This window comes from Neoarius graeffei, chromosome 26 (assembly GCF_027579695.1).
Source record: "Neoarius graeffei isolate fNeoGra1 chromosome 26, fNeoGra1.pri, whole genome shotgun sequence".
In the NCBI taxonomy this organism is placed as follows: Eukaryota; Metazoa; Chordata; class Actinopteri; order Siluriformes; family Ariidae; genus Neoarius; species Neoarius graeffei.
The window spans coordinates 32,492,496-32,515,284 of NC_083594.1; the positions used below are offsets into that span (position 1 = coordinate 32,492,496).

General features: G+C 42.7%; 1 protein-coding gene across 3 annotated transcripts in view; it reads left to right on the plus strand.

The window, feature by feature from the left end:
* unm_sa1614 (un-named sa1614) overlaps positions 1 to 22,789 on the plus strand; it is a 173,380-nt gene that overhangs the window by 63,791 nt on the left and 86,800 nt on the right. For all 3 annotated transcript variants that reach the window (XM_060910398.1, XM_060910396.1, XM_060910399.1), the window contains 5 exons: positions 3,267 to 3,352; positions 6,018 to 6,133; positions 6,332 to 6,399; positions 6,642 to 6,749; positions 7,591 to 7,840. In XM_060910398.1, coding sequence (XP_060766381.1) covers positions 3,267 to 3,352; positions 6,018 to 6,133; positions 6,332 to 6,399; positions 6,642 to 6,749; positions 7,591 to 7,840 — 628 coding nt within the window. The remainder of the gene's footprint in view (positions 1 to 3,266; positions 3,353 to 6,017; positions 6,134 to 6,331; positions 6,400 to 6,641; positions 6,750 to 7,590; positions 7,841 to 22,789) is intronic.

Here is a 22,789-nt window from a genome sequence, read left to right on the forward strand (position 1 = left end):
GCGAAAATTCATCATACTAGGCCCCGGTGGGGGCTCAGGCTCTGGACATGACTTGGGTTCTTGGCTAGGAGTAGGCTTGACCTCAGGAATTGACTCAGGCTCTGGACTGGACTTGGACTCGACCTCTGAAGATGATGTAGGCTCTGGACTGGACTCGACCTCTGAAGATGGCTCTGGACTGGACTCGAGCTCTGAAGATGGCTCTGGACTGGGCTGTGGCTCTGTAGAGGACTCTGGACTGGGCTCGAGCTCTGTAGAGAACTCTGGACTGGGCTCGGGCTCTGTAGAGGGCTTTGGATATGGCTTGGCCTCTGTAGAGGGTTCTGGAGATGGCTCGGCCTCTGTAGAGGACTCTGGACTGAGCTCGGGCTCTGTAGAGGACTCTGGAGCAGGCTTGGGCTCTGTAGAGGGCTCTGGACTGGGCTTGGGCTCTGGAGAGGGCTCTGAAGATGGCTCGGCCTCTGGCTCGTGCTCTGGAGATGGCTCAGGACTGGGCTCAGGCTCTGGAGATTGCTTGGGCTCTGAAGATTGGGCTCTGGTGCTGACTCTGGCTCTGCCTCTGGCACAGGAGCAGACGCTGGCTCTGACTCTGGCTGCGCCTCTGGCATGGGAGCAGACACTGGCACTGACTCTGGCTGCACCTCTGGCTCGGGAGCAGACACTGGCGCTGACTCTGGCTCAACCTCTAGCTCGGGAGCAGACACTGGCGCTGACTCTGGCTCTGCCTCTGGATCGGGAGCAGACGCTGGCGCTGACTCTGGCTCGGGAGCAGACACTGGCGCTGACTCTGGCTCCGCCTCTGGCTCGGGAGCAGACACTGGTGCTGACTCTGGCTCCGCCTCTGGCTCAGGAGCAGACAATAGCACAGGAACAGGAACAGATGCTGGCACAGGTTCAGGCATGGATTCAGGTGCTGGTTCTGGCTGAGAAACCAGCTCAAAAGAGACAGCCTCATCTGCTGTCTCTATCAGCCACTGGGAGGAGCTCTGGAGCGACAATGTCCTCAGCTGAGTCGGCCACTGGAGAGAGCTCGGGAGCAACAGTCACCTCAGCTGAGTCGGCCACTGGAGGGAGCTCGGGAGTGACGTTCTCCTCAGCTGAGTCGGCCACTGGAGTGATTGCCTTTAGGAGGCGCTATAGAGCAACAGCCTCCTCTGCTGAGTCAACCACTGGCCTGATTGCCCCTCCCCAAAAATTTTCAAGGGGTTTCTCCTTTAGTAATGATTCATAGATAAACTTGAGCATGGCAAAGAAAGTCTGAGAGTTTCAAAGGCACGGGTGTTCCACCCGAATCAGATATTCCACCCATCTGTGTGCTCACCCAGATGGGTTCAGGTGGCTTGGGCTCTAGGAAGTCATCATAGAGAACCCCATACTGGATGTGGAATCCACATGGGTGATATTCTCCATCGTAGGGTGTAGGAGGGTAAACATTGGTACGTCGGCGGAAATATGAGGCTAGCGGCAGGGACAAGGAAACCCGGAAGCAGCATGGGATCGCGAACTGATGCACGTCTGCTACATCCATTGTATGGCAAAATATTCTGTCAAGTACGCGAGGGAGGCGGATGTATGTGCAGAAGTGTTTATTATAATACAGTGCGATATATACATGAAGTGCTAAAACACACACAAAGGCAAATAGTCCAAATCGTCAGGCAAGGTCATAAACGAGAAAACGGGCAAAGGGTCGGTCGAGGCACAAACAGTATGTCGGAGGCAAAACGAGAATGAGAACTAGAAACAGGAACAGGAGTCTAGAAACCAGGAAAACCACAAACACGGGAGGAAAGGCTCGGTAATGCGCACTGAACGTGGCATAATACTTTACATCACCTTTGCATCAGTGCAGTCCTTAAATAGCCCAACACATAGTTCTCTAATTGAGTTCAGGTGCGCCTTGTTCACGGCGCACGTGCTGGAGCTCACTCAGCGCGTGTAGCCCGAGGCGTGCCTTCAGGTGCACGTGCCACAGCGTGCAGGACTGACAGAACCCCCTCCCAAAGAGCTCCCTCCGGGAGCGAAAATCCATCATACTAGGCCCCGGTGGGGGTTCAGGCTCAGGCTCTGGACACAACTTGGGTTCTTGGCTAGGAGTGGGCTTGACCTCGGGAATTGACTCGAGCTCTGGACTGGACTTGGACTCGAGCTCTGAAGATGACATGGGCTCTGGGCTGGACTCAAGCTCTGAAGATGGCTCTGGACTGGGCTCGAGCTCTGTAGAGGACTCTGGACTGGGCTCGGGCTCTGTAGAGAACTCTGGACTGGGCTCGAGCTCTGTAGAGGACTCTGGAGTGGGCTCGAGCTCTGTAGAGGACTCTGGACTGGGCTCGGGCTCTGTAGAGGACTCTGGAGCGGGCTCGGGCTCTGTAGAGGGCTCTGGACTGGGCTTGGGCTCTGTAGAGGGCTCTGGAGATGGCTCTGGAGATGGCTCAGGATTGGGCTTGGGCTCTGGAGATGGCTCAGAACTGCCCTCGGGCTTAGGCTCTGGAGATGGCTTGGGCTCTGGCTCTGGAGATGGCTCAGGCTCTGAAGGTGACATGGACTCTGGACTGTGCTCGGGCTCTGAAGATGGCTCAGACTGTGGACTTGGCTCGCCGAGTGAGCTCCATCACGCACGCAGCCCAAGGCCTTCAGGTGCACGCGCCACAGCGCCCAGGACTGACTCATTGCAGATTTTCCAAGTTCTTTTTATCATTATTCCTTCAAGTTATTTGCATGTTTTGCTTCTTTGATAAGAGAGTCTGCCAAAAGAGTAAATGTAAAAATTAAAATGAAAAATGTCTTTCTATACTTTGACTGTTGTGGAGAAATTGGTGGTCTGATTTAAGATCCATGTAACTCATTGTATTTGATAACATTGTGGCCCAGAATTCAGTGATTTGTTGCTGTTGACTGGTACAGCTGTCGAAATGTTTGCCATGTCACTGTGACTATGCTAAAGCAATCTGTTGCTAGGAATTTAAAAAAAAAAAACCCTTAACTGGCCCTGCCCTCCAGGCGGAAAGGATGGCTTTCCTCTCTTCCCTTTGGATCTTCTCCTTTAAAAGTGTTCAGCTCCCCTGTAACATTGCACGGGCAGCAGTGTGAAAAGATGCAGTAGATGCCTTCATCCTTCCATGATAGTAGTGATCACATTGAGTAGGTGGAAATTAGAAAGAAATTAAAAGATACAATATTATTTCAGTGTAAATGAGTAACTAGCACCTATATACAGGTGATTTTGTCAATGAAGGGTGTAATTTATTATGTCTCTCATCTACAAGGAAAAACGAGAGACTGCACTGCATCTGGCCGTCTTATTGGCTGATCGGACCTCACTGCACATGGTGGACTTCCTGATACACAACTGGTGAGATTGTGGTTATGCATTACTATACTTGGACATTTAAATCTGATATTGCTCAATATAGCTCAGGCATGACTGCAGTATATACAGTGCTCAGCGTAAATGAGTACACCCCCTTTGAAAAGTAACATTTTAAACAATATCTCAATGAACACAATTTCCAAAATGTTGACAAGACAAAGTTTACTATAACATCTGTTTAACTTATAACATGAAAGTAAGGTTAATAATATAACTTAGATTACACATTTTTTTCAGTTTTACTCAAATTAGGGTGGTGCAAAAATGAGTACACCCCACAACAAAAACTACTGTATGGCCTCCATGATTTTTAATGACAGCACCAATTCTTCTAGGCATGGAATGAACAAGTTGGCGACATTTTGCAACAGCCGTCTTTTTCCATTCTTCAACAATGACCTCTTTTTTTTGTCTCAAAAAAGCCCAGAACATTATAAAAGACACCTACCATCTCGGTCACTCCCTGTTTGAATTGCTGCCTTCAGGCAGACGGTACAGATCAATACATGCAATGACAAATAGACTCAGACACAGTTTTTATCCAACTGCAATATTAACCCTCAATGCTGCTAAATAATGTGCAGTGCAAAACCTGACTGTGAAACAGACCGATGTAATGACAAAGTATGCATGTCTGCAGATCTATGTTCATATGGTTACTGCCTGTTTGTACTGTCTTTTTTTTGATGACTGGGTGTGTTCGTAATGACATTTCATTACGAACACACTTGCAGGAAGTATGCATGTCTGTAGATGTATGTTCATAACAACAACTGTGTGTCTGTACTGTCTTTTTTTTGCAATGACTGGGTGTGTTTGACTGTGTGTTCATGTATGCTGCTAATACTGTTACATGTTTTCTATGCATTCTTTTTAACTTAAATTATATTTTAGAGACTCAGTGAATGAGGCACTGACTGGAGAGCACTTTAAATTTTGTTGTACTTGTGACAATGACAATAAAGACCTATTCTATTCTATTCTATTCTATTCTATTCTATTCTCTTTTAGTGACTGGATGCTGGATGGAGAGTGATGCTCAACTTGTCGCTTCAAAGTTCCCCAAATAAAATAATTTCTTTACATCACAAAGGTGAAGGCTACAAGAAGATCAGCAAAGCTTTACTTATCAGTCAGAATACTGTAGCAAAAGTGGTACAAAAATTTAAGAAAGATGGATCTGCAGCCATCTCACAGGTCCAGGTCATCCACAGAAGTTAACACCTCGACAGGAGCGTCTTCTGATGAGAAGGGTTGAAGAAAATCGGCATGCAAGTTCACTGCAGTTATCTAAAGAAGTAGAAAGCCAAACTGGGGTGACTATTTTCCGTGACACAATATGGCGTACACTGCAGAGGAATGGCATACATGGATGCCGTCCACGAAAGAAGCCTCTCCTAAAGCCCAGGCACAAAAAAGCCCACCTAGAGTTTGCCAGGGTCCATGCTGACAAAGATGAAGACTACTGGGACTCTATACTCTGGAGTGATGAGACCAATATAAATGTTTTTGGAACTGATGGCTTCAAAACTGTATGGCGTCGCAAAGGTGAGGAATACAAAGAAAAATGCATGGTACCTACAGTGAAACATGATGGTGGCAGTGTCCTTATGTGGGGCTGCATGAGTGCTGCTGGTGTTGGGGAGCTGCATTTCATTGATGGCATCATGAATTCACAGATGTATTGCTCTATACTGAAAGAGAAGATGCTACCATCACTCCATGCCCTTGGTCGTCGTGCACTTTTCCAACATGGCTAAACACACATCTAAGGCCACTGTTGGATTTCTGAAGAAGAACAGGGTGAAAGTGATTCAGTGGCCAAGTACGTCTCCTGATCTGAACCCAATCGAACACCTATGGGGAATTCTGAAGAGACAAGTTGAGTATCACTCTCCATCCAGCATCCAGTCACTAAAAGAGGTCATTGTTGAAGAATGGAAAAAGATTGATGTTGCAAAATGTCACCAACTTGTTCATTCCATGCCTAGAAGACTTGGTGCTGTCATTAAAAATCATGGAGGCCATACAAAGTACTAGATGTAGTAGTTTTTTGTTGTGGGGTGTACTCATTTTTGCACCACCCTAATTTGAGTAAAACTGAAAATATGTGTAATCTAAGTTATATTATTAACCTTACTTTCATGTTATAAGTTAAACAGATGTTATATTAAACTTTGTCTTGTCAACATTTTGGAAATTGTTTGTGTTCATTGAGATATTGTTTAAAATGTTACTTTTCAAAGGGTGTGTACTCATTTACGCTGAGCACTGTACCATGCTGTATCTCACACTTTATCTGTAAAATATGTCTCATTTCATGTTCCACTGAGCCATGCAAAATGCCACTACAGCCCTCTGTTGAAAGCATTCTTTTATAAAATCATTTTGAGAAATGAGAAATCAGTAATTTAAAAATAAAATGGAGTACCATCTGGCCATTCCAACAGTTTAGTGAACGCCCAAGGTGAATTGTCTGAAGCTGTAGCTTTAGTTTAAGGGAAGTGAGCATAGTGAAAAAGAGAGAGCAAGAGACAGACAGTGAGAAAGAAATGAACAGTGAAAGATACAAAAGCACAAGTCAGTGCCAGAAAATAAGAATTAGCACCTTGACAAAATGTTTCATCATTTGTCTCATTTCTTTCAGTAATAATCTAGATGCGCAGACTGTGAAGGGAAACACTGCACTGCACTACTGCTCTCTGCACAATAAAACGGAGTGCCTGAAGCTCTTGCTGAAGGCCAAAGCCAATACACTTATCAGTGAGAAAACCTGCCTTTCTTTCTGTCTTTTCATTCACCAGTTACTTTATAATGTATTTCATTCAATAACAAATATCATGCAGTTTCCTTGTTTGAGGAAAAATGTTCATAGCACAATCATGAGTAGAATTTTCTCAAAGAATAAGGCCGATTGTAAATAATGGTGAGGAGTTGATGGAAACTGTTCTGCTGTTCTAGAAAATGAAAATGGTGAGACAGCCCTGGATACTGCTCGAAGACTGAAGCACACTCACTGTGAAGAGCTGGTACATACCATTTCAATTCTTTTTTTTCTTACAGGTTGGGTGACAACTCACATTTCTCAAGAACCAGTCAGGCGTTCATTCAGCTGTTGAATGTAGTCTAATTTTGTCTTCTCAAATAAAAAAGGGCTATACTGAGGTTGACTGATACAACACAAATTGTCTTACATATATTATGGTACATTGATAAATAAAAACAGTTTATCAATTATGAAAATATAGTGACTACTGCATTTATTATTCAGATTCAGCAGGCTCAGAATAACCAGTTCAACATGCATGTTCACGTTGAGTATGAGTGGAGACTGCGGCAAGATGACTGGTACGAAAGTGATGATGACCTGGAAGATAAGGTCAGGCTCTCCAAAAAAGCATGTTACTTAAAAATAAGCTTGGAGTCATAGCAGTTGTGAAGGAAAATTATATGCCCTATTTCCATCAATGAAAGACAAAAAACCTGCTTGTTACACCTTTAAACATTTATCAGATTTTTTTTCTGGAATTACGAACATACTTTAATATTTTGAAACGTGTGAAGATACACTACCGTTCAAAAGTTTGGGGTCACCCAGACAATTTTGTGTTTTCCATGAAAAGTCACACTTTTATTTACCACCATAAGTTGTAAAATGAATAGAAAATATAGTCAAGACATTTTTCTGGCCATTTTGAGCATTTAATCGACCCCACAAATGTGATGCTCCAGAAACTCAATCTGCTCAAAGGAAGGTCAGTTTTATAGCTTCTCTAAAGAGCTCAACTGTTTTCAGCTGTGCTAACATGATTGTACGAGGGTTTTCTAATCATCCATTAGCCTTCTGAGGCAATGAGCAAACACATTGTACCCTTAGAACACTGGAGTGATAGTTGCTGGAAATGGGCCTCTATACACCTATGTAGATATTGCACCAAAATCCAGACATTTGCAGCTAGAATAGTCATTTACCACATTAGCAACGTATAGAGTGTATTTCTGATTAGTTTAAAGTGATCTTCATTGAAAAGAACAGTGCTTTTCTTTCAAAAATAAGGAAATTTCAAAGTGACCCCAAACTTTTGAACGGTAGTGTACTTTCTCATTGTAGAAAGTATGTAAAGATTTTTCTCATTGAATATTATTCCTCAGAATTATTCTCTATATTGTGTATATTTGCTGTTTTGCTGAGTATTAAACTGATTCACCTCTGTGTGCAGTCAGGTCCTGTGAAAAAGGATCGCTTTGTCCGTCCACTCAGTGTGTACCACAGCAGCAGTTCAACTCATAATCGTGGAGGAGGAGCAGGAGGAGGAGGGATCCTCAATGTAGGTCGCAGGCTGCCTGTGCCAGGAAACGAGAACAAGAGAGAAACGTATGCTATTCCCAGCCCACAGACACGTAGCTTGGACAGTCCTCCACCTCCACCACCATCTTCACCAGCACCTCCTCTCCCCCCAAGAGTGAGAGGTAAGATAAAATACCCATACTCTGTCTGTCACCTGTGTAGTGTTTTTCAGAAGTATTCATCCCCCTTGGTGTTTGTCCTGTTTTGTCACATTACAAGCTGGAATTAAAATTGACTTTTGGGGAATTAGCACCACTTGATTTACACAACTTGCCTACAATGTTAAAGGTGAAAATTGTTGTTTTATTTTGACACAAACAATAATTAAGATGAAAAAAAACAGAAATCTGGAGTGTGCATAGGTATTCACCCCCTTTTGTATGAAACCCCTAAATAAGAGCTGGTCCAACCAGTTCACTTCATAAGTCATATAAATAGTTGCTTAAGATCCACCTGTGTGCAATCAAAGTGTCACATGATCTGTCACATGATGTCTGTATAAATCAACCTGTTCTGGAAGGACCCTGACTCTGCAACACTACTAAGAAAGCAATATGAAAACCAAGGAGCACACCAAACAGGTCAGAGACGAAGTTGTGGAGAAGTATGGATCAGGGTTGGGTTATAAAAAATATCCCAAACTTTGAATATCCCAGGGAACACCATTAAATCCATTGTAATAAAATGGAAAGAATATGGCACTACTATAAACCTGACAAGAGAAGGCCACCCACCAAAACTCGCAGACCAGGCAAGCAAGGCATTAATCAGAGATGCAACAAAGACACCAAAGATAACACTGAAGGAGTTCCAAAGATCCACAGCGGAGATGGGAGTATCTGTCCATAAGACCACTTTAAGCCGTACACTCATCAGAACAGGGCTTTATGGAAGAGTGGCCAGAAAAAAGCCATTGTGTAAATAAAACAATTTGGAGTTTGCCCAACAGCATGTGGCAGACTCCCCAAACACATGGAAGAAGATTCTCTGGTCAAATGAGACTAAAATTTATCTTTTTGGCCATCATGGGAAACCCTATGTGTGGCGCAAACCCAACACCCTGAGAACACCATTCCTACAGTGAAGCATGTTGGTGGCAGCATCATGCTGTAGGGATATTTTTCATCTGCAGGGACAGGAAAGCTGGTCAGGACTGAAGGAAAATTGATGGCACTAAATACAGGGCAATTCCTAAGGAAAACCTGTTTGAGTCAGCCAGATGTTTGAGACTGGGACGAAGGTTCACATTCCAGCAGGACAATGACCCTAAACATACTGCTGAAGCTACAATGGAGTGGTTTAAAGGGAAACATTTACAACCCCGATTCCAAAAAAGTTGGGACAAAGTACAAATTGTAAGTAAAAACGGAATGCAATGATGTGGAAGTTTCAAAATTCCATATTTTATTCAGAATAGAACATAGATGACATATCAAATGTTTAAACTGAGAAAATGTATCATTTAAAGAGAAAAATTAGGTGATTTTAAATTTCATGACAACAACATCTCAAAAAAGTTGGGACAAGGCCATGTTTACCACTGTGAGACATCCTCTTTTCTCTTTACAACAGTCTGTAAACGTCTGGGGACTGAGGAGACAAGTTGCTCAAGTTTAGGGATGGGAATGTTAACCCATTCTTGTCTAATGTAGGATTCTAGTTGCTCAACTGTCTTAGGTCTTTTTTGTCGTATCTTCCGTTTTATGATGTGCCAAGTGTTTTCTATGGGTGAAAGATCTGGACTGCAGGCTGGCCAGTTCAGTACCCGGACCCTTCTTCTACGCAGCCATGATGCTGTAATTGATGCAGTATGTGGTTTGGCATTGTCATGTTGGAAAATGCAAGGTCTTCCCTGAAAGAGACGTCGTCTGGATGGGAGCATATGTTGCTCTAGAACCTGGATATACCTTTCAGCACTGATGGTGTCTTTCCAGATGTGTAAGCTGCCCATGCCACACGCACTAATGCAACCCCATACCATCAGAGATGCAGGCTTCTGAACTGATTGCTGATAACAACTTGGGTCGTCCTTCTCCTCTTTAGTCCGAATGACACGGCGTCCCCGATTTCCATAAAGAACTTCAAATTTTGATTTGTCTGACCACAGAACAGTTTTCCACTTTGCCACAGTCCATTTTAAATGAGCCTTGGCCCAGAGAAGACGTCTGCGCTTCTGGATCATGTTTAGATACGGCTTCTTCTTTGAACTATAGAGTTTTAGCTGGCAACGGCGGATGGCACGGTGAACTGTGTTCACAGATAATGTTCTCTGGAAATATTCCTGAGCTCATTTTGTGATTTCCAATACAGAAGCATGCCTGTATGTGATGCAGTGCTATCTAAGGGCCCGAAGATCACGGGCACCCAGTATGGTTTTCCGGCTTTGACCCTTACGTACAGAGATTCTTCCAGATTCTCTGAATCTTTTGATGATATTATGCACTGTAGATGATGATATGTTCAAACTCTTTGCAATTTTACACTGTCGAACTCCTTTCTGATATTGCTCCACTACTTGTCGGCGCAGAATTAGGGGGATTGGTGATCCTCTTCCCATCTTTACTTCTGAGAGCCGCTGCCACTCCAAGATGCTCTTTTTATACCCAGTCATGTTAATGACCTATTGCCAATTGACCTCATGAGTTGCAATTTGGTCCTCCAGCTGTTCCTTTTTTGTACCTTTAACTTTTCCAGCCTCTTATTGCCCCTGTCCCAACTTTTTTGAGATGTTGCTGTCATGAAATTTCAAATGAGCCAATATTTGGCATGAAATTTCAAAATGTCTCACTTTTGACATTTGATATGTTGTCTATGTTCTATTGTGAATACAATATCAGTTTTTGAGATTTGTCAATTATTGCATTCCATTTTTATTTACAATTTGTACTTTGTCCCAACTTTTTTTGGAATCGGGGTTGTAAATGTCTTGGAATGACCTAATCAAAGTCAGACCTCAATCCAGTTGAGAGTCTGTAGCATAACTTGAAGATTGCTGTACACCAACACAACCCATCTAACTTGAAGGAGTTGGAGCAGTTTTGCCTTGAGGAATGGGCAAAAACCCCAGTGGCTAGATGTGCTGTTAATAGAGACATGCCCCAAGAGACTTGCAGCTGTAATTGCAACAAAAGATGGCTATACAAAGTCTTGACTTTGGGGGTAAATAACTATGCACACTCCAGATTTCTGTTTTTTCATCTTAATTATTATTTTTGTCAAAATAAAACAACAATTTGCACCTTTAAAGTTGTACACAAGTTGTGTAAATCAAATGGTGCTAATCCCCCAAAATCCATTTTAATTCTAGCTTGTAATGCAACAAAACAGGACAAACACAAAGGGAGATGAATACTTTTGCAAGACACTGTACACCCTTTCTGCTGAACTACATATTGTTCATAAATTTTGTTTGTTTTTGTTTGTTTTTTTAAAAGCGGGCAGCAGGTCTGTTCTAGTTGGGAGACAAGTTAACCTCAGGGGCAGACAAATGGAGAAATAGCCAGCATTGCAGTCAGTTTTTCAGAATCTTTTGAAATTATGGGATTGTTAAAAGTCTAGAAAGATTTTTAAAATGGCAAACTGCACCTGTAAAGCATTGTTAGGGATATAAAGTTGTTAAGTCAAATCAATTTTATTTGTATAGTGCTTTTAACAATAGATGTCGCAAAGCAACTTTACAGAAAAATAAAGATTTTAAACATAAGAACTAATATAAATTTATCCCTAATAAATATATCCCTAATGAGCAAGCCTGAGGCAACAGTGGTAAGGAAAATCTCCCTGAGATGACATCAGGAAGAAGCTTTGAGAGCAACAAGACTCAAAAGGGAACCCATCCTCGTTTGGGTGATAACAAATAGCATGATTATAAATAACTCACTTCTATAAGTATGTCCTCCCTGGTAAAAAAGTGCAATTGTGTAACCAGGAAATTCATTATAGTTTTAGCATGAAGTCTGTTTTGTTGAAGTTATCAGCTGTTCATTGATGGAGACTTGAGTGCAAAACTGTTCATGACAGCTGCAGTCCTGAAGTTATCATGGCAAATGTCGTCCTCAACCATCATAGCTAAACTGTAAGTGTCCAGAGCCATCTTCTAACTGCATCTTTAGGCTGTACATATGGGGCCATCCTTGCAAGAGCGAAGTGATGAGAACTCCAGCCAGAACTAAGGCACCAGGATGGATTAGGTAGGTCAGAATGGATTAGAGTTTCAAAGATGGCGGCGCATAAGAACGCAGCGGCTTTGCTCTCCTCGATGTGGTTGTTCCTTTTGTCTGTCTTGTTTGTTTTTTCGTTGGCGGGAACCTTGACATACAAACGACGGGACTTTTTAAGGATTGGGACATTGTGTGGTGACTTGGATTTTACCAAAATTTTTGCATCAACTATCTGCCGCTGGAGATTGCTCGACCAGCGGGGTATTCATGGATCACCATACCAGGTGGAAGATGTAAGAGGCGACGCAGGGAACGATGCCAGAAGCGCGGCTGCAGAGCCGGCATTCAGGCCCCACTGAGGAAAGCCCCGCACAGGCCAGCACTACCCAGCATCTTCCTGACCAACGCCAGATTGCTTAGTAACAAGATGGATGAGCTAATGATCATCAATGCACAAAAATCAGTGCAAAACTGCTTTCTGATGGTGATTACGGAGACGTGGCTGCACTCAGGAATCCCAGACGAGGCTATCATGCTAATGGGACATACAGCGCACCGGGTTGACAGAAAAGGCGAGTCCGGTAAAAGCAGAGGAGGAGGGCTGTGCATCTACTCTAACAACAGGTGGTGTACAAACACTACGGTGATTTAAAGACACTGCTAACCTGATCTGGAGTTTGTCACACTGAGATACTGGCCTTTCTATCTGCTGCGTGAGTTCACTGTTGTTATTGTCATGGCTGTTTACATACCACCCAGCGCTAACGCTAATGTAGCATTAAACATCTTGCTAACAGCCATTAGCATACTGCAGTCTGTGTATCCCAATGGAATTTTTATTGTGGCTGGGGACTTGTAAACATGTAAACCTACGGACTGTCCTCCCTAAATTCTACCAGCATGTTACATGTCCAACGAGAGGTCAAAACACACTGGACCATGTATACATTAGGGAAGGATATAAAGTCTCTGCTTATCCTCACTTAGGCCAGTCTGACATTTATCTCTCTTTTTCACCCCAGCGTATAGACATCTCATTAAGAAAACTATGCCTAGTGAGACACGCGAGGATTTGGCCTGAGAATTCAATTCCACAACTGCAGGACTGCTTTGAGTGCACCAATTGGGACCTATTTGCACAACAGGATTTAGAGGACTATACATCCATGGTTTTGTTTTACATTCTAACCTGTATTGAAAATGTCACTGTTGAGAAACAGATACAATGTTATCAAAACAACAAACAGTGGCTGACCAGAGATGTCAAGCAGCTGCTGAGGGACCGTGACACAGCCTTTAGGTCTGGCAACATGGAAGCGTACAGCGTTGCCAGATCCAACCTAAAAAGGAGCATCAAAGAGGCAAAAGCAGCCTACAGGAGGAAAATCGAGGGACACTTCAGTGAGGGGGACCCCCGGCGTGTCTGGCAGGGAATCCAGCACCTCACAAACTTTAAGAGCTCCACAGATTCAAACACCAGTACCAGCAGGAACCTCGCTGAGGAGCTCAACCATTTCTTTGCATGTTTTGAGGTGACTGAGGCAGAGACTGGGTCCATACTGTTATCACCCATGAGCAACCCGGCACTCACAGTGAGTATGGAGAAGGTCAGGAGAGTGCTTCATGGTGTGAACCCCAGGAAGGCTGCTGGTCCCGACAGTATCCCAGGAAGAGTACTGAAGGGCTGCACGGACCAGCTGACTGAGGTATTCACTTCTATCTTCAATCTCTCTCTGTCCTCCTGTACTGTCCCCAAATGCTTCAAATCTGCCATTGTGCCCATCCCTAAGAAACCATCTGTCAGCAGCCTCTCTGACTACAGACCTGTGGCTCTTACCTCAATGGTTATGAAGTGCTTTGAAAGGCTGGTACTAAAACACATCAAAACCTCTCTCCCTCCCAGTTTGGATCAGCATCAATTTGCATACAGAACCAACAGGTCGACAGGAGATGCCATCAACACAGCCCTCCACAGCAGGTTGATGCATGTGGAATGACCCGGCTCATATGTAAGAATGTTGTTTGTGGACTTCAGTTCTGTTTTTAATACTATCATGCCCAGCAGAATGATGTCCAAACTTTACAGTCTGGGTGTCAGTCATCACATCTGCAAATGGATCAAGGACTTTCTAACAGACTGTCCACAGTCAGTTAGGCTGGGGTTCCACCACTACTCAGTCCTGGCCCTCAGCACTGGTGCCCCCCAGGGCTGTGTACCGAGTCCTTTGCTATACACCCTATACACCCATGACTGTACACCTGTCCACGACAGCAACATCATTATTAAGTTCGTGGACGACACTACTGTGGTAGAACTGATGCATAATAACAACGAGACTGCCTACAGGGATGAAGTCCAGAAACTCACTGCTTGGTGTTCTGACAACAACCTGGTACTCAACTCCTTGAAAACAAAGGAGTTGATGATAGATTTTCAGAGGAAGAGGGAGGAACCTGCCCCTCTCTACATCAAAGGGGACATTGTGGAGAGGGTCAGTGACTTCAGATTCTTGGGAACAGATCTCTCAGGGCCTCATATGGACTATTAACAAAGTAAACTGGGATGCATAGATGCTACCTTCCCCTTCATGCATTCAAACAGGGACTCCGGCAAGATTAATTATGACAAGGGGAGAGCCAGAAGGTAATGCAGACACAAGGGAACCAGGGGAAAAAAAGTGGCCAGCCACTCAACTGTCAACAAACCTGAGTGAATGCATGGGGGGGAGCATCTATGCATCCCAGTTTACTAAAACACTCTATGCCCAAGAACCTTCCAGATCTACTCCTTTACCTAATAAAAAACTATTCACAAAAGACTTGACTAAACAGATAAATTTTCAGTCTAGACTTAAACACTGAGGCTGTGTCTGTGTCCCGAACACTACAGTGATGCTTGATTACTACAGTGATTCACACAAGTCCTAAAAGTAGATAAAGAGAACTCAATTAAACAAATGAGACAAAAATATTATACTTGGTAACTTATTTATTGAGGAAAATGATCCAATATTAATTATCTGTGAGTGGCAAAAGTACGTGAACCTCTAGGATTAGCAGTTAATTTGAAGGTGAAATTAGAGTCAGGTGTTTTCAATCAATGGGATGACAATCAGGTGTGAGTGGGCACCCTGTTTTATTTAAAGGACAAGGATCTATCAAAGTCTGATCTTCACAACACATGTTTGTGGAAGTGTATCATGGCACGAACAAAGGAGATTTCTGAGGACCTCAGAAAAAGCGTTGTTGATGCTCATCAGGCTGGAAAAGGTTACAAAACCATCTCTAAAGAGTTTGGACTCCACCAATCCACAGTCAGACAGATTGTGTACAAATGGAGGAATTTCAAGACCATTGTTACCCTCCCCAGGAGTGGTTGACCAACAAAGATCACTCCAAGAGCAAGGCGTGTAAGGGTAGTATCTCACTGGGCTGTGACAGCCTGTGACTAGTTGGAGACACAACAATTGCGATAAAATATGTGAATTAGCGACAATTTTCACTTGGAATCACACTGAATTGATATTTGCATATTTTATCGCAATTGTTGTGTCTCCAACTAGTCGCAGGCTGTCGCAGCCCAGTGAGATACACTCGCACTTCCTGTCTCACAGAAACTGACTTGAGAATGGTTCCTGATGGCTTTGCGACACCAGCGACACATTTATGGCTATTTTGAGAGAAATTTTATCGCACGAATTTTTTGAACATGTTCAAAATTTCAGCGACGAAGGAGCGACACTTTGTGACTCATGCGAGGAAATTGAGAAGCCCCGCGAATGTTTCAAGACACTTTTGAAACTCTCGCGTGAATGAAGTTCGCAATTTGTCGCAAGCTGTCGCAGCCCAGTGAGACTGGCTTAATAGTCATCGAGGTCACAAAGGACCCCAGGGTAACTTCTAAGCAAATGAATGCCTCTCTCACATTGGCTAATGTTAATGTTCATGAGTCCACCCTCAGGAGAACACTGAACAACAATGGTGTGCATGGCAGGGTTGCAAGGAGAAAGCCACTGCTCTCCAAAAAGAACATTGCTGCTCATCTGCAGTTTGTTAAAGATCACATGGACAAGCCAGAAGGCTATTGGAAAAATTTTTGTGGATAGATGAGACCAAAATAGAACTTTTTGGTTTAAATGAGAAGCGTTACGTTTGGAGAAAGGAAAACACTGACAACGTTTTCCTTTCAAGACAATGACCCTAAGCACACAAGTCGTTCTACCAAAGAATGGTTAAAGAAGAATAAAGTTAATGTTTTGGAATGGCCAAGTCAAAGTCCTGACCTTTATCCAATCAAAATGTTGTAGAAGGGCCTGAAGCGAGCTTTTCATGTGAGGAAACCCACCAACATCCCAGAGTTGAAGCTGTTCTGTACGGAGGAATGGGCTAAAATTCCTCCAAGCCGGTGTGCAGGACTGATCAACAGTTACCGGAAACGTTTAGTTGCAGTTATTGCTGCACAAAGGGATCACACCAGATACTGAAAGCAAAGGTTCACATACTTTTGCCATGCACAGCTATGTAATATTGAATCATTTTCCTCAAAAAATAAATGACCAAGTATATTTTTGTCTCATTTGTTTAACTGGGTTCTCTCTATCTATTTTTATTACTTGTGTAAAATCTGATGATGTTTTAGGTCATATTTATGCAGAAATATAGAAATTCTAAATGGTTCACAAACTTTCAAGCACCACTGTTCTTGGAAGGCTGTACCATAACTGTGGAGCTTTGTAAGAGAAGGCTCTGTCCCCTGCTGTAGCCTTCACTATTTGCAGTACCAACAAATAGCCTGCACCTTTTGATGTAAGTAGGTGTGGTGGGTCATAAAATACCAGAATTTCACACAGATACTGTGGCATGAGACCATTCAGTGGTTTATAGGAAATTTGATTGGGAGCCAGTGCAGTGTGGATAAGGTCGGGGTGATATGGTCATATCTTTTGATTCTAGTAAGGACTCTCCCTGCTGCATTTTAGACTAACTGGAGCTTGTTTATGCACCTACTGGAACATCCAGACAGTAAGGCATTAGAATATTCCAACCTAGAGGTAACAAAAGCATGAACAAGGTTTCTTTGCATCATATTTCTTATCCTAGCAGTATTTCTGAGATGAAAGAAGGCTATCCTCTTAATGTTATCTGAATGAGTTTCAAATGAAATACTGGAGTCAATGATCACTGCAAAGTCTTTTATTTACTTCTGCACATGAAGAAACACAAAGGCCATCCAGAGTTTCCTGTAATCAGAAAACTTACTTCTAGCTGGATGTGGTCCTTGTACAAGTATTTCTGTCTTGGCAAAATTAAGCAGAAAGAAGTTAATAAGCATCTAGTGTCTAATGTCCTTTCAAAGACATTTTGAATGAGATGAGATAATGATCTGATTGATGTATCTAGACTGTGGAAGTGTGACTGTATTTTGTATATTTAATCCAAATGTTAGTATTGGATTGAGAGTGTGACCACCACTATGACGTTCTGATTAATCATCTAGAATGGACATGAATGCTGTTAATAACACTAATAAGTAATGTGTTTCCTCTTGTGGCTTACTGTATAGAAATCATAAGATTAAAATATTTATTACAGTGTTTAACCCTCTGAGGTCTGAGGATATTTTCTGGCACTCTAATGATTTTGGCATACTCTGATTTTGTTGTCAGTTTCAACAAATCTAAGCAGTATTTTCACAGTCATGTGACTTTTTTTGTATTCAGCACAAGTTCAGCTACAATATGTAGTATGTATGTCATGATTGTACTTTAAAAAAACAGATAAATGAAGATGTTGTAAAAAAGCAGTTTTAGAACTGTGTTGGAATGTGTGAAAAAACATTACCTTACATATTGTGAGGAACCGTTTTGATCACTTGAGGTGATTCTGTTCAATCCTCAGAATGTATCAAGCACAAAAACTTAAATCTGTTCCACGGATTTGGACAATTAACTGCCCATCAAACATTTATGTCCTATTGTTTTGGGATAGTGGGTTGGCAGTGGGAGGGTTATTCAATGGGATGAGGAAAAAATTCAATTCAGTGAGAAGAGTGAAAATCCCTCGCACTGCCAACTTTTGATCCCATCAGATTAACTCTTAATCCCATAAAATTGAGTTCATAATGGGTAAGGTAATGCTTTTTCCACACATTTCAATACAATTCTAAAACTGCTTTTTACAAAAGCTTCATTTATCTGGTATTTGACTTTATTTTGGCATTTGACTCTCTTCAGTGTGTCTTGAAATTAACTCTTGTACTATTTTACTCAGTTCAGAGCCACAATCAAATCTGTTACACAATTACTCTGTAATTTTTACTGCCATTCCAACTCCAAATTTTACTCTCTAAACTCAAATTCGAGCAAAATTAACTATTCTTGAGGAAAATATTTTTAACTCTGGAAAAATTGCTCAGTCATTTTTCCTGTGTATAAACTACGGCACACACATATCAAGCGATCTGCTCATAATAAATAGAAGAAATATTTACACTTACTCGAGTTGATCTTCGGCTGGATCGTGTCAAAGTTTTAAAAAGGCACCACTCATCATCAGTTTTGCAGTTTTCAAGATTTAATCGAATCGCTGTCCTAAATCATGAATTGAATCATGAATTGATTTGCTGTCCTGAAATTGAATCACTGTCCTGAATCATCCGTAGCGCATAAAATCCACATGCCATCTCACAAGTTTTACCTCCAAATAGCCTAAACTATGGCTGACAGATTTTATCCTGTTTACAGTGGGCGGTCCCACCGCAAAAGAGAAACCAATCGAAACCAAAAGAGTGAAAGTGATTATCCTGCCGTGACCATGTGAATAGTCGTTTAGGAATGCCTAAGTGGGTGCTCAGTGCCCCGACTCTGGTGTGACCGAGTAAGGTGACAAGTTTTGTTTCATCTAATTTAGGTAATTTAAAAACTATAATATTATTTGGTCGGCACGGTCGTGTAGTGGTTAGCGCTGTTGCCTCACAGCAAGAAGGTCCGGGTTCGAGCCCCGTGGCCGGCGAGGGCCTTTCTGTGCGGAGTTTGCATGTTCTCCCCGTGTCTGCGTGGGTTTCCTCCGGGTGCTCTGGTTTCCCCCACAGTCCAAAGACATGCAGGTTAGGTTAACTGGTGACTCTAAATTGACCGTAGGTGTGAATGTGAGTGTGAATGGTTGTCTGTGTCTATGCCCATGTTTACATTAGACCGTATCAGCGGATCATCAGATTAACGTTTTTAAAACGATTAGTGTGCACACAGCAACACCAATACACGATTTGTGTGCACACAGCAACGCCAATACACGGATACGCTCGGCTCCGCAGGCATCCTGCGCTCCAAATCACTCCGCCCTGAACAGCGAGTGCCCTCTGGAGGGTGCGCAGTCCGGCCCTGCACAGCTCACACAGCGCGCGAGTGAAGTGCACAAGCCACGATTCGGGACTGAGCCGCTGTGTGTGTGATCCCAGCGCATATCACTTACTACTTGCAAGTGGAAGGATGGCAAGCCTAAAGACAATCATAACTACACAATGGGCAGTATTTGCATCAGTATTTGCAGTATTTTCATACTTTTATACTCTTTAATGAAAGGTGATACAAGGCGGAAGTCCGCGCCGTTTTTCAGCAGTCGCGTCACATGACCAACGCCAGCGAATCAGGAAGGTGGATGTCACAGTGACGTTGTCCAATGAGACGCCAGCTAGAGCTCAGCACAGCGTGTCCGCGTATTCTGAATGTTTACACAGCACCGGAGCTGACACGATCTGGATTGAATACGTGGACGCTGGCGGATTCCCGTTTCCCGGCGTTTCCAGGCGGTTTAATGTAAACGGACAGTGCATCCGCGAAGAAAACGAGACAGATACAGTCTAATGTAAACGTAGCCTGAGTGTCAGCCCTGTAATGACCTGGCGACTTGTCCAGGGTGTACCCCGCCTTTCGCCCGTAGTCAGCTGGGATAGGCTCCAGCTTGCCTACGACCCTGTAGAACAGGATAAAGCGGCTAGAGATAATGAGATGAGATAATATTATTTGGCAGTGGGCACATAGGAAAGTATAAAGTTTCTGTCAATGTGTTTATCATGCTTGTATGATAAAAACTCTTGAAGATAGAGATAATGAGATGACCTACCTGCCGAGCTTCACTGGTGAAGCTCTCAACCCCAGAGGGTTAAAGCGAGACTGCCTTTCGATCTCAGAAAGTCGGTGAAATTTAGTTCCCTCTGAAATTTGGTCATTGTGATATATGTTTATTTCAGTAATATCCTAAAAAACAACAGACCATTCTGTGGCTGGGAAGTTATTTAATTTGAGGGGATTCCCTAGCAAATAATGTGCATGAAATCACCCGCTTCGCGCAGTCAAGCAGACAAAGGAAGTCTGTGTGCACATGCGCAGGTTTACCTTTGACCATGCACTGACAGTTATGTCATTTTGCCACTAAACGAACAGCTGATCGCACCGAGGTGCTCTCTGACCGCCTATATTTATTAGTCTGGTCCTGCATTTCCTTTCCTTCAAAACATAACATCTTTTCTTCTTGCTTTCTGTTACTGTAGTTGGTCTTTCACGTTTCTTTCGTACACTCACGTCCTCCATTTTTCTCTCCTCTTTCAAATTTGTATCCCACAATGCCTTGTGCGAACGGGGAAAGCCCACTAGGTGATGCATGACGTAGTATCTTGAATTGGGTCATGTTGAAGCAGGCAAAAATAGCAGAGAATTTAGGGCCACGTGGCCCTAAATTCATTAATTGTTCTATTTTAAAAAAGCGTAATAAAATTAGAAGTCTGTGATTCGAATTCAGTAGCTTTCGGTCCACTAAACAAAAATAATTGGGTGTCAGAGAAAATTATTTTTATGGCCTACACTTGAAAAATCTGAAAGGCAGTCTACCTTTAAAGGAATAGAAAGTGGAAACTACAAACCCAATTCCAAAAAAGTTGGGACGCTGTGTAAACTGTACATAAAAATAGAATGTGAAGATTTGTAAATCATGGAAACCCTATATTTCATTGAAAATAGTACAAGAACAACATATCAAATGTTGAAACTGAGAAATTTTATTGGTTTTGAAAAATATATGCTCATTTTGAATTTGATGTCAGCAACATGCTTCAGAAAAACTGGGACAGGGGCAACAGATGACTGAAAAAGTCGTGTAATGCTAAAAAAAACCCTAATTTGGTTAATTGGCAACAGGTCAGTAATATGATTGGGTATAAATAGAGCATCCCAGAGAGGCGGAGTCTCTCAGAAGTAAAAACGGGGAGGGGTTCACCACTCTGTGAAGGACTGCATGGGCAAACAGTGCAACAATTTAAGAATAACGTTCCTCAATGTAAAATTGCAAAGAATTTGGGGATCACATCATCTATGGTCCATAATATCATTAAAGGATTCAGAGAATCTGGAGAAATCTCTGTATGCAAGAGACAAGACTGAAAACTGACACTGGATGCCTGTGATCTTCAGGCCCTCAGACGACACTGCATTAAAAGCAGACATGTGTCTGTAGTGGAAAACACTGTATGGGCTCAGGAACACTACAGAAAACCATTGTCTGTGAAAACAGTTCATTACTGCATCCAGTTAAAACCAGATATAAACAATATCCAGAAACACCGGCGCCTTCTCTGGGGCCGAGCTCTTTTACGATGGACTGAGGCGAAGTAGAAAATTGTCCCGAGGTCTGACGAATCAAAAGTAGAAATTCTTTTTAGAAATCATGGACACCACGTCTTCCAGGCTAAAGAGGAGAGGGACCATCCAGCTTGTTATCAGTGCACAGTTCAAAAGCCAGCATCTGTGATGGTATGAGGGTGCATTAGTGCACATGACATGGGTAGCTTGTACATCTGGGAAGGCATCATTAATGCTGAACGATATATACACGTTTCAGAGCAATATGCTGCCATCTAGACAAAATATTTTTCAGGGAAGGCCTTCCTTCTTTCAGCAAGACAATGCCAAACCGCTTTCTGCACATATTAAAACTGCATGGCTCCATAGTAAAAGATTCTGGGTGCTAAACTGGCCTGCCTACAGTCCAGACCTGTCTCCCATTTAAAACATTTGGTGTATTATGAAGTGCAAAATAAGACAAAGGAGACCCTGAACTGTTGAGCAACTGAAATTGTACATCAGGCAAGAATGGGACAACATTTCTCTTTCAAAACTACAGCAATTGGTCTCCTCAGTTCCCAAACATTTACCGGGTGTTGTTAAAAGTAGATGTGATGCAACACAGTGGTAAATATGCCCCTGTCCCAACTTTTTTGAAATGTGTTGCTGATATCAAATTCAAAATGAGCATATATATTTCAAAAAACAATGAAATTTCTCAGTTTCAACATGTGAAATGTTGTCTTGTACTATGTTCAATGAAAAATAGGGTTTCCATGTTTTGCAAATTATCGCATTCTGACTTCATCTACAGTTTACACAGCGTCCCAACGTTTTTGGAATTGGGGTTGTAAATACATGCATGGGTTGGTAGCTTGTAATATTGAGAGCCCGTAAGAAAAGTTTCAGGCATGTTTGACCATTTATAAGAAAGTTGTGAGTGTTTTTGTACTGCTGCTCTAATGCCACCAGGAGGTTGCCATGTTGCCTGTTGGAAGGACGATGCGTGACGTCATTTGCGCACAAGGCTGAATGTATACTTCAGTACTGAAGGGGCAAAGTGAAAGGTCTACTAAGGTGACACGGTCAATTTTTTCACTATACATCTGAAATAGTGTATTAATGAGCTGAAACCCTGACTTATGGACAAATCTGAACTCTACCTGTAAAATGAGGCTGAAACTATGCGTTATACTACTCGTTAGCATGCTTAGCATGGGCTCCACTCATTCATGAAAAACTTCCTCATCAAGACGTCCCCAGGCTAGCCTACTGTAATTACCGTAGTAGGCAGTCC